Here is a 12,500-nt window from a genome sequence, read left to right as displayed (position 1 = left end):
CAAATTAACGTTATAATTCGCGGTACAAAAATCATCACCGACTCCAAAATTAACCAAATATACATAAACAGGTGGCTTATATGTTATACAAGTATAGCAAAAGACTAATGTTCAATTTACATTTGTAATACTCCGTGGGTCTCGCTGTCGCATATTCGGCCGCCATTATCGAAAGTTTTTCACCTTTTGTTAGCTCCGCCCCTTCCGCTACGTAGCCAAGATGGCGACCGTTGAGGGTGGAAAGTGTCCATCGATCCACACTCAACTTTTTGACCGTTATGAGTGCACCATCCGGGTACTTGTAGTGCACTGCATTTACCACACTTCGACAAGTGAAAGATTGAGTGTACTCAAATAGCTAGTATAAGTACAGAAGTGCGCGATTTGAGACACACCATATGTCTTTGACATTTAACACTGTATATTCCCATTTAACGGTTCACTGCGACTCGGTCAGAGTGTTTGAGATGTTGGTTAACGTTCAGACGGTGTTTTCATGTCGCTAACAGTTGAGAATGTGGAACTCTAACGGCTGAAAACATGAGAGTTAACGGCGACGTTAGTAAGCTAACGGGCACGTTATTAAGCTAACGTCACTAACGGCTGTTGTTAATGGTCTGCTGTTAGTTTTCAGTCCGAGTAAATTAACAGTGGTGGGAGTGTACTCAGAGCCTTTACTGCAGTAAAGTACTTCTACCACACTAACTACTACATCTGGAGATACAGGTAGGGGATGGAAGTAACTAAAGCTGTAAAGTAACTAAAGCTGTCAGACTAATGTAACGTTACTGGAGTAAGAAGGACGATATTAACCTGTGATATGTAGTGGAGTACAAGTAGACAGGAGCAGAACATGGAGATACTCAAGTAAAGTACACTACTTTACCTACGTTACTAATTGAGGAAAGTACTTAGTTAAATCCTACAGCTGAGAAATAAACCATGTTTACATGAAGCTCTCTGTGTGTGTGTGTGTGTGTGTGTGTGTGTGTGTGTGTGTGTGTGTGTGTGTATCAGTCTCTCCTAGATCTCTGTGGAGACTGAGTCAGACTGTTTTGAAGCAGCCAGGATGGATCTCCACCTGACGGTCAGTCTGCCTCTCTTTTACATTCATGTTTTTACTTTAGAAAGTCTAGCAGTACCACTGTGTATAATTACTGTGTGTGTGTGTGTGTGTGTGTGTGTGTGTGTGTGCGCGTGCGTTTGTGTTTGACACACGGTAAAGTGAGCTATTTAAATGAGCTGCATACATGGCTAAACGTCATTAGCTCTTACCAGTGTATCACCGTGTAACATTACTTCGTCTGCAGCAATCCTGCCACAATCAGTCCCAAAACATCCCAGTTAGATATAAAATGGTGTAATGTTAAACATATCTCTCAAATACTGAGTATAAAGGTTGCCTGTAGGCTATATCTTTATTATAATTTTTTTAATTACCACACACTGTTGTCAAATCATCTGTTAACCTAGTCAATCATCAAATTCCTCACAGTAATCCCGTAGCTTTCTTGTGTTCACATTTAACATCTAATACTGCGGTGATTTATATGCTATAGCTACAACTATCAATACAGCATTCTGATTGTTTAAGACCATTCAGGTGAATAGACCATTTACTTCTACACAAACATGACAGTTTATAATAACCAGGCAACACATGTCTTCTGTTAACTAGTGATGGGACGTTTGACACCGAGGCACCGAAGCTTGTATCACTCCCGCAAAGCACACTGGTTCGAAGCAGTGTCGGAGCTTGTATCGAATTGAAATAAGCACGTGACTGATGACGTCCGAAGCTTCGAACGTCACTGAAACTCCGGAAGGGTTGGCTGGATTCATGGATTCATGTCGCTGCGTGCTTACCAACGGCCCGTTACAATTCACTGGAACATCGCAGGGTTTATGAGTGTGGCTTGCAATTTATTTGATTAGCCTTTTAATGGAAATTAGCCTACTTACATACACCTGTACATAATTCTACGTAGCGGTAGAAGATGGAATTGTTGCTGCAGTTTATTGAATCCATATTTAGCCTAATTAAACATACTTACATACAAATCCTGATCACAGTAATTTATATTATTATATTATGTTATATTCAAACATAGGCTTTATATTTTTAATTCAGTCATGTCATGTTCATGTCATTTAATTCAAGTTCAGTCATGTCATGCCATATGCATGTGTCCATTCTGTCTCTCCTATGTTCATGTTGTAGCTTCGTTCGAATGTGTCGAGTTCATAGCCGCTGTCATTTCTGACTGACCACAAGATGTCACTGTGTTGTTTTTGATGCTTTGATGCTACGGATCATTTTGCGATACAATCAGGAAGAAGCTTCAGAGGCTTCACAAGGCTTCATTTGCCCATCACTACTGTTAACTACGTGTATTTACTGAGTTTAAAAGGTAACAGAGGGTAACGTTTAATCTTGGTCTTACCAGCATGTGCTCTCTTTGTTATAAAGGAAAGTTTGCCGCGATCCTCGGGTTTTAATGACTTCCGGGGTAACAGGAAGTGACATGATGAATTTTAAGTAATACATTCATTAGCCATCAAGATGTCTTGTGGCTTTGTCTAATGTGAATGTGGATCATATAAATGCTATTCTGTAAATGTCTAGCTTCATAGATACATCATTAATTCTGGCTGTATGGAGCCTTTACTGTCTATTCACCTGAGCCACCCCTGCATTGTACTGTTGTGTTGGTATGTTCCAGTGTTAGGGGCGGGGCTTCAGGCTATATAGAGTAGCAGTGAGACAGAGAGCTTGAGGAGAAGCTGAGGGAGGAGGACGTAGTCTGTTGGATGTCCTCAGAGTGGTGACTTGTTTAAAGGTCAGTTAGGAAACAGTTGGATGTTTGTGTTATGTGATTGTTTTGGCTCTCAAGTCAGTTTATTTTATTGAAAGTATTTTTTCTGCTTTCCTTAATCTTTGTTTATTTTTATATCACGATTTTGCCTCATTGGCCTTAAAGGAGAACGCTGGGCAATTTTTACGTTAATCTTGATCGCTATACGTATGTGAGTACTGTTGATAGCAAAATAAACCGAGCCGAATCGGTGCTAGCAAACTGGAGCTGCTGCAGCTAAGGCCCAGAGCTCCCAGTGAGCTAAAACGGCAGTTTGGGGGTCATCATATAAAGAGTGCCTTTGTGCCTTTTAACAGACACAAAATACAATTAAAATGTCTGTGAAACATGAACAGGGCCCTTACATGAAAAACAAGATGCGTTTTCAACTCCGACATTGTTTAAATTGACCTACCCTGTTAGCTGCTAGCTGCGTCTGGGATGAGTGAGTGTGTTCAGCCAGGCTTCGGTAATAATCATCAAGCAGCAGTTCCCTGTGTATTTGTAGCATATATATATATCCATTTTGTGTGTGAACGATCTGGTGTTGGTGAGTAGGAGTCTTTGCAGTGGCGAACTGTGTGGTAGTTTCCTTAGCCGGGCTAGCAGGCCCGTCCAGCACCCTCTGCTCCCTCGCCGCCTTCCTCGCCTCCCACGGCCGACAACAATCCAAGAGACCATATCAGTGACTATGTAACTATATGGAAACGGGCCAAATGATGCCTGTGCCTTGTACAGTGTTACAGAAGGCTAGCTGTCTCACGCTAAAGTCCCGTGGGAATTCAGTTGTAGCAGGAAAAGGTAAACAGCAGTGTGCAGATCGGAGCGTAGTGTGTGAAGAGTGAAGAGCAGAGGTGTTCACAAGGGAACTGGGAAGAAGCTTGGAGTAACGTAGCTAACTACGGAGCTAGAGCTAGCCTTCAGTAACGCTAACTAAGGAAACTACCACACAGTTCGCCACTGCAAAGACTCCTACTCACCAACGCCAGATCCATGTCACACACAATAGATGAGCTACAAATACACACGGAACTGCTGCGTGATGATTACCACAGAAGCCTGGAACACACTCCTGGAGCAGCAGCAGCTAGCAGGGCGAGCTAGCGGCAGGATGTCTGAGATGAAAACACATCTTGTTGTCAGGTAAGAGCCCCGTTCATGTTGCACAGACATTTTAATTGCATGTTGTGTCTGTTAAAGGGGTATTTCACCGCTGGAAATCTGAATATATCTTTAAATTGGGTCACTTATGTAGTATAAATGTGAAAAATAAATAAGCCGAGAAAAGACAGGAAATGTGTTTTTGGCTCATGTGGATGAAAGACACCAAATCCCAGAATGCACTTGCTTCGCTGCTCTGAGTCCACTCCCAAGCCACGCCTACCGCTGACAGACAGACAGACAGACAGACAGACAGACAGACAGAGACGAGAGACGGTCAACTCAATTCATCTGTGTTTTATTGTCATTTCAACCATATACACGAAACAACGTTTCACCGTGGCTCAAGTGGTTACACAATTCAGATATATAAAAACAACATTATATACAAACGACATACGAAACACATTATATGCTCCGTAAAGTTCAGCTAACACATACTAGCATTAGCGCTTGGTAGGCTGTAAAACACATTGGAGACGAGACAGCAGGTCTCATATTTCAGACACTACAAAGTTATACATTGTTTGTTGGGCTATTTCGTTATTAAATTCACTTCTGATACTTTTTTAAGCGAGAAATCAACTATATAAAGCTCAAATATGCGCTGTTTTACGAAAATTGATGGATAATTGCAAATTTGGTAAGATGTGTCGGACTTTAAGAGCTCCACACAGTCTGACAAGAAAGCAGCAACCTCCATACCCAGTGAAAGTCACCGGTTCTCGGCTACTGGACTACTGGGGCTCGGGGCTCCGCGGAGCTCCGGAGCTGCAAACTAGGCTGTGTCCCATTTAATCCTATTGGAAAAGATTGTTGCTACACTTTCGGCATAACTTTCGTATATGTACAGTTTGAATTTCGTCACGCCACTTACATAACATCTACTCCAAGGTCTTATAAAGCTAACAATGGTGTCCGATTTCAATTTAATGATTTTTTGTGAACATTAGGGGTTTCGTTAGCTGCGACTGTCCCTCCAACCCTATGTGTACAGGTAGCGGCTAGTTAGCTTCATTTTCGCCTTAATTCGAGTATATTTACAGTTTGAATTTCGTCACGCCGAGTATAAACACAGCCGTACATTTGCGTGGAATGTAGAATGGTTTCATCTAACAGTCACAAACTCCACCAGCGGTTAGCAGTTAGTTGGATACAAGCATCTCATTTCTGCACCAGTCCATGTTAACAAAGCCCACCTCCACTAGCTAGCTAGTCTTACCCGGTGACAGAGCAGCACTGTTGTTCAGCCATGTTTCCACAACAACAAAAACACAGCAGTCTCTCAACTCGCGTTGGGAGTTTCGTTGAAGTTGGATGTAGTCCAGTTTGTTGTCCAAAGAGACACTTGCAAGCAGGATTGATGGGACAGGTGGCCGGCTGGCGTTAGCTTTCCACCTAGCTCATACTCCTGTGTATGAGCTAGGGACATCCTCCGCGTCTCACCGCTGAAGATACCCCTTTACCGGTTAAAGCAGCCATATTATGCTCATTTTCAGGTTCATAATTGTATTTTAAGGTTGTACCAGAATAGGTTTACATGGTTTAATTTTCAAAAAACACCATATTTTTGTTGTACTACACAGCTCTCTCTCACTGCTGCAGATCCTCTTTTCACCTGGTCTCTGTTTTAGCTACAGAGTGAGACCTCTTTTCTTCTTCTTCTTCTGAACTATCTTTGATTGCACTGCACATGCCCAGTAGCTCAGATGTAGATCATGTCAGCTAGCTAGCTCCATAGACAGTAAAAGACAGGCTGTTTCTACAACTTCAGTCAGTTACAAGGCAGGATTAGCTAGGAGACTTCTAAATGAGGGCGCACATGTAAGTAGTTCATTTGTAGATTATGGTGAACTTGTGTGTGTTGTAGCAGTGCTTTGCTATTGAGAACGAGGTAGCATGCTAGCGTTAGCATTAGCGTTAGCATGCTAACGAGCTAATGGTTGCGGTCAGCCTGCTCGTTTCGGCTTGTGACGTCACAAGTCGTGCCGATTTTGAACAGGTCACCCAGAGACTGAAGGCAGGACACATTCAGAAACTGTATCTCACTCTAAACAGCATGGATGGATTTTTTTCAAAGTTTGTATGTGTGTGGAAGCACCAGAGACAAAACATAACACCCTAAATCCCAGAAAAAGTGATTTTTTTCATAATATGGGCACTTTAACAGCATGGAGCGACACCGCAGGCTGATGTGCAGGTCTCCGTAGCAGGCGAAGCCTGGCACAGGTGGCTGGCTAGCGTTAGCTTCCACCTAGCTCCAACTCCCTCGTCCCGCTTTCCGCATACCACTGAGGATGTCCCCTTACCGGCTAGCAATGTATCCCGGTGGTACATGTGTGCGGTAGTTTGTATGCACATAATTGTTGTTCTAAAATTTCCTTCGGGATGAATAAATCTGTTTGTGCTGAGAAGCTAAGCGATGATTCAAGATGGCTGGCACTCGTTTTTACCTCGGCATTCTCCGTAAAAAAACGACGTCCAACCCCCTATGAACAGAACCACAAAACCACCAGCAGTTAGTTTCCATCCAGAGGAGTAGAGGGGAAACAACTCTGAGCTGTGTTTTCAAGGTGTAGTGCAGGAAAATATGACCCGCCGTGAGCACGGTGTATTTTATTTTGAAAAGTAACCGGATGTTTTATTTTGTTTCTGTGCTCGTCTTCCTGTCCCGCACAATCTGAATAGCTCAGTGAACTCTGGGCATTAGCTGCAGCAGCTCCGTCTTGCTAGCACCGATTCGGCTCGTATCGACAGTACTCACATACATATAGCGATCAAGATTAACGTAAAAATTCCCCGGAGTTCTCCTTTTAATTGGGGTAAACAATAAAAATCCTGAGTGTTTACACCTGCTCACGACTACTCATCTATGTCTACCTTTACACATATTCTTTGTAAATCTTTACAATTATATAAGAAAAGAACCAACCAGGCCTGCCTTGTTGCACCATCAAAACGTTTTTCAAAACTTTCCATTTTCAGCGTGTAGCTCGCTAGCTCAAAGTTTGTTGTTGTTTCCAGAAACAAACTGAATTCTGCAAGGAGAGGAACATCTGGAGATTTTCTGGTAAATGAACTGTTGTTGATTGAGGCTACTGTGCATGTAGCTTGTAGCTCCAGTTAATGACTTTTGTGGCTTACATTTTAGTAGTTATTTCAGTTTTAATGCAGGAGATACTTCACACTCTGAAGTCCTATGGATTGGTCACCTCATCAGCCCTCGCATTTTCTCCAATCAAACAGAACATTTTAATATAGTAAAACATGGTGAACTATAATTCACTCCCACCTCCCATTAGTTCCCCTTGGGTCTACCAAAGGAGCCCTCGGCAGACGTCAAGCTGGCGACTGGAGCAGGAAAGAAGAGCAAGAAGGCCGAGGAGGAGGAGGAGGAGCAGCCTGCAGCACCTCCTGCAGCAGCAGCAGAGGAGGAAGAGGAAGAGGAGGAGTATGTGGTGGAGAAGGTTTTGGACCGTAGAGTGGTGAAGGGAAGAGTAGAGTTTCTGCTGAAATGGAAGGGGTTCTCAGAGTAAGTATGAGTCTATAATATTAATACTTGGTGTTCTTGGTCCTGAAAGTCATATATACTGTATATATACAGTGTTGGGCAAGTTACTTCCAAAATGTAATACATTATTGATTACTAGTTACTGTCATTTGAGAGTAATTAGTTATATATTACTGTCTCTGAATTGTAATGCTTTACACTACTTTGCGTTCATTTTGTTACTTTCACCAAAATAAAAGCGGATGACTTTGAAAAGTGCTATATACACTCACCTAAAGGATTATTAGGAACACCTGTTAAATTTCACATTAATGACATGATCTAATCAACCAATCACATGGCAGCTGCTTCAATGCATTTAGGGGTGTGGTCCAGGTCTAGACAATCTCCTGAGCTCCAAACTGAATGTCCGAATGGGAAAGAAAGGTGATCTAAGCAACTCTCAGCGTGGCATGGTTGTTGGTGCCAGACGGGCTGGTCTGAGTATTTCACAGTCTGCTCAGTTACTGGGATTTTCATGCACAACCATTTCTAGGGTTTACAAAGAATGGTCTGAAAAAGGAAAAACATCCAGTATGTTGCAGTCCTGGGGGGCCAAAATGCCTTGTTGATGCTAGAGGTCAGAGGAGAATGGGCCGACTGATTCCAGCTGATCAACTTTGACTCAAATAACCACTCGTTACAACCGAGGTATGCAGCAAAGCATTTGTGAAGCTACAACACGCACAACCTTGAGGGGGATGGGCTACACCAGCAGAAGACCCCACTGGGTACCACTCATCTCCACTAAAAATAGGAAAATGAGGCTACAGTTTGCACGAGCTCACCAAAATTGGACAGTTGAAGACTGTAAAAATGTTGCCTGGTCTGATGAGTCTCGATTTCTGTTGAGACATTCAGATGGTGGAGTCAGAATTTGGTGTAAACAGAATGAGAACATGGATCCGTCCTGCCTTGTTACCACTGGGCAGGCTGGTGGTGGGGGTGGTGTAATGGTGTGGGGGGGGGTCCCTTTCAGAACAGCCTTCATTCTTTGTGTCATTGATTCAACAAGGTGCTGGAAGCATTCTTTAGAAATGTTGGCCCATATTGATAGGATAGGGTCAAACACGGTATTAATATGGTGTTCCTAATAATCCTTTAGGTGAGTGATATATATATATATATATATATATATATTTTAACTTGTTCATTTACAAATTGCAAATAATCTACAGCATACATTTTGGCATTGTATCATGCCCTGAAGGTTTAAAATGTGACCGTTTTACCATTTCTAGTCTGGCCCAAAAAGGCCAGATGTAATCTGACTCCACTTAAGGTCACTACACCTCACACCTTTAAATCTTTAGTGTCCGTTGACTGGTAGATCAGAATTAAAACTCAGGATTCGCTGGATTCAAAAGTAACAAGCTTTAGTGAAATGATATTGCAATTACAAGCGTGTACACGGATCAGTAATCTTCAAGACAAGTCTGTTCCTCTCTCCTAGCAAACAGACAAGAGTCCCGTCAGACATCTGATGCCCGCTATCTCAAACTCTCACACTTTATACATTTTGCCCATCCTCCTTGCCCGTCTTTGGAGGTGTTGTTGCAGTAGTCCAGGTCATCTTGGCTCTGCTGTCCGGTCTTCTCCTTTTGGCCCCTTCCGCGATGTCGCACCATAGATGAAATACATCGACTCTCCCCACTCCAAGGCCAAACAGTTCGTTACTGTCTTGGATCTACAAATTGAAATGTTTTATGATGTTCATATTGCTGAAACATCTGTGTGTCTTATCTTTTCTGCAGACCTAAGAGTGATGAGAGCCAAGTTCACCCTATGACCTGAATCTTACCTTTCAGTTATTGCAAAATACATCTTACACAGTTGACTTTGTTCTCCGCTCCTCCCGATCTGAGAGTCTTTTTAATCAGCTCAATTACCTTCCCGGTCCGGTGCTCCCTTTCATGTAGGTCAGATAGTCCTCTCACAGATACTCAGGAAGAGCAACTCCCTTTCAAACTTAGCAGGTCAGATGGCTCTCTCTCCCAGGTAGTCAGGAAGATCAGAGAACGAAGCCATTCATGATCTCTACACACATTTTCCACAAAATATATCCTACAGCCCTCAAAGTTGAAGGTTTGGTATTTTGACACTAAGTTGCAGACCCAAAAATAACCTTACAAAATGGCAATAGAAAAAAGGAATAATACAAATTAGCAATTAGAGTGAGAATGTATAACCTAAAAATAAAGTCTGATGAGATTTTCTTCTGTCTGCACTCACCTTTCCAGTGAGGATAACACATGGGAGCCACAAGACAACCTGGACGGCCCCGACCTTATCACCGAGTACATGCAGAAACACAAGGAGGAGGAGGAGAAGAAGGAGGGCAAGAGGAAAGGTGTCAGTGAGACCTCGGGAGACTCAGAGGAGCGAGGGAGCAAGAGGAAGAAGGAGGAGGTGAGTAGGGTTGGATATCGTTTGGGTTTTTTCCGATACCGGTGCTAAAACCATACTTTTAAAACGGTGCCGGTGCCTGAACCGTTACTTTAAAAAAATAAAAAACGACATTTAAGAACGGCTTGTTTATTGCTAAGGCCATATGGTCAAAATTAAATGATTTATTAAAAATGTAATAACAGTCAACTTATAACAATAACTTATTTCACCAGTTAATTGATGGTCGTCTGTGTTGTTTTTCCGACGACAGCTGTGGACTGTTACGTCTCGGTGTTGGAATCCTCTACAGAGAAATACAGTCACACCGTTTAACATTAGCTCTCAGCATTTTAACAGTGTTTAATCCAGCTGCTAGCTCACGGTAGGCTAACGTTACCTGCTGCCAAGTGTATGATGTTAACTAGCGTCACATGCACTGATGCTTCTGTTGCCTCTAACGTCCGTTTCGGAGCATCAGAGGGCAGGGCTGGCATTTCTGTAGCACCGAAATGAGGCACCGAAATCCGCATTACTATTTGGTCCGGTAGATACCAGTTGTTAAAGGTCCCATGGCATGAACATTTCACTTTATGAGGTTTTTAACATTAATATGAGTTCCCCCAGCCTGCCTATGGTCCCCCAGTGGCTAGAAATGGTGATAGGTGTAAACCGAGCCCTGGGTATCCTGCTCTGCCTTTGAGAAAATGAAAGCTCAGATGGGCCGATCTGGAATCTTCCCTTTATGAGGTCATAAGGGGAAAAGTTACCTCTTTCTCTGCTTTGCCCGCCCAGAGAATTTGGCCCACCCATGAGAGAGAGAGAGAGAGACATCATGGCTGTTTCTCAATCTCAAGAATGCAAAGAACGGACTTGTGTTCTTGGGGAGAACGTTCTTGCTGGTTGTTCTTGAAAGAATGAACTCGCAAGTTCACAAGCACAGAAAACACTGTTAACAGTTTGAGACGATGCGTTCTTCCTGTTATTGCTCAACACCCCCAGCACAGAGGCTACCTGCAGGACTCCAAAATAACAGCTAGAAATAAAAACCACAACAATATAACCACTTTATAGTTAAACAATCTCCGGAGAAAACCTCACAATGTTACAACTATTGCAATCATATTGAAAAATAAAACGTATTGAGCTTTAATTTGATTGTTTATGGTTTAGCTCAAACACCCCTTATTCAAAAGAGTGGAACACGATCCCTACTATTATTAGTGTATTAGTTTAAGTCAGTTTAAATTAAAAAAAGAAGTAGGCCTATGCACTGGGGTGTCCTATGTGTTCCTATTAGTGTTATGTGGAATCATCATTTCTATATTATTGTAGTGCACTGTATATGCCCAGGGACAACAGATGGAAATTAGCAATTATAATTATAAAGGTTGGTGTCTCTCTTTTAGTCTACATAACATGTCAGCATGTTACCACTTTATGTACAACTGTTCATTTATCATACAGGCTGAAACTCAACTTCTAATAAATCAGAACATGAATACACCAAAAAGAAGTATGAACTAAATACAACATCTAATGAATATAACCTATGTCATAATTTAAACAAGTCTCCGGAAGAGAAACGGGTATCTCTCTCCCCCCCGCCTCTGCCTGCTGTGGCCGTGTGTGTGTACACAGGGCACGCTTTTGGAGTTTAATTCCGAAAAAACAGTTAACCACAGGTTCCCGTTAATCTTATGATGGACATGTGTTGTGATAGTTAAACAAACGATCTGTCAACGGTGAAATAAAAGCCTCTTATTTCCGAGACGGTCTGAGAGACCTCCAGCTTACAGCGGGGTCCCCGAGCGTGACTGGTCGAGCAACGAGCTAGCGGCCCCAGCAGGCGCTAGCTGGCTGTCGCATCACTTTATGGAGCCTCTCAACTCAACTTGAAGAAAATTGTCAATTGGCAACGATTTTCGCAACACTGCCTATATTTGAAATCTAAACAGATCCCTGGGCGCAGGGACACGATCCGCGGTCTCTGTGGCACGCAACAACGGGGAAATGAAATGCCACACGCCAGCCACAACAACGGGACGGTTGTGGTTAGGAAAAGAAGAACGGGGAAAGGAACTGCATCACACGGGGTACGATCCCGGTCTCCGGGGTGAAAGTCCCGTGTTGTTTGACCCATCCACCCCCCCGACCAAACTCCCTGCGCGTATATTCGCCTCATCGATAATACTCGCTACCGTAATCGTTCTGTGATCATGTTTCCCATTGAAAATACATTACTTTAAAATTTGTGGTCACCACACGAAATAACGACATTAACGTGTTCAGTACACAAATCGATAGATTCAATAACGTGACCATTTCATGAACTGCCATGAGACTGGGCTGCGTTAACAACACGTTGATTTCATGTAATTCTGAGCCATTTGGTAACTTGATAACAAACCATTTCTGTAAGCCTGGGGGGGGTTACCTAACACTATTTAACATGCTACTATCATGATACTTAGGCTACATCCACACTACTACCTATTGGTTTTAAAGTGCCCATATTATGAAAAAAATCACTTGTTCTGGGATTTGGG

At 42.7% G+C, this 12,500-nt stretch overlaps 1 protein-coding gene and 1 long non-coding RNA gene across 2 annotated transcripts in view; one reads left to right on the top strand and one right to left on the bottom strand.

Annotated features, from left to right (window-relative positions):
• LOC116042419 overlaps positions 1 to 396 on the bottom strand; it is a 1,154-nt gene extending 758 nt beyond the window's left edge. Inside the window, exon 1 of the long non-coding RNA XR_004103221.2 lies at positions 121 to 396. This is a non-coding gene — a long non-coding RNA (uncharacterized LOC116042419). The remainder of the gene's footprint in view (positions 1 to 120) is intronic.
• An 89-nt stretch (positions 397 to 485) lies between these two features.
• On the top strand, positions 486 to 9,984 carry LOC116042423 (chromobox protein homolog 1-like; the record flags this gene model as incomplete). The annotated part of the gene is made up of 4 exons (XM_035998899.1): positions 486 to 726; positions 1,018 to 1,087; positions 7,319 to 7,548; positions 9,807 to 9,984. Coding segments are annotated over exons 2-4 (426 nt in total), but the record flags the coding sequence as incomplete, so codon positions are not given.
• Positions 9,985 to 12,500: the final 2,516 nt, after the last annotated feature.

This window comes from Sander lucioperca, unplaced genomic scaffold (assembly GCF_008315115.2).
Source record: "Sander lucioperca isolate FBNREF2018 unplaced genomic scaffold, SLUC_FBN_1.2 Unpl_97, whole genome shotgun sequence".
Classification (NCBI taxonomy): Eukaryota; Metazoa; Chordata; class Actinopteri; order Perciformes; family Percidae; genus Sander; species Sander lucioperca.
The sequence above is the reverse complement of the archived record's forward strand: the minus strand, read 5'-3'. Positions and strand labels throughout refer to the sequence as shown.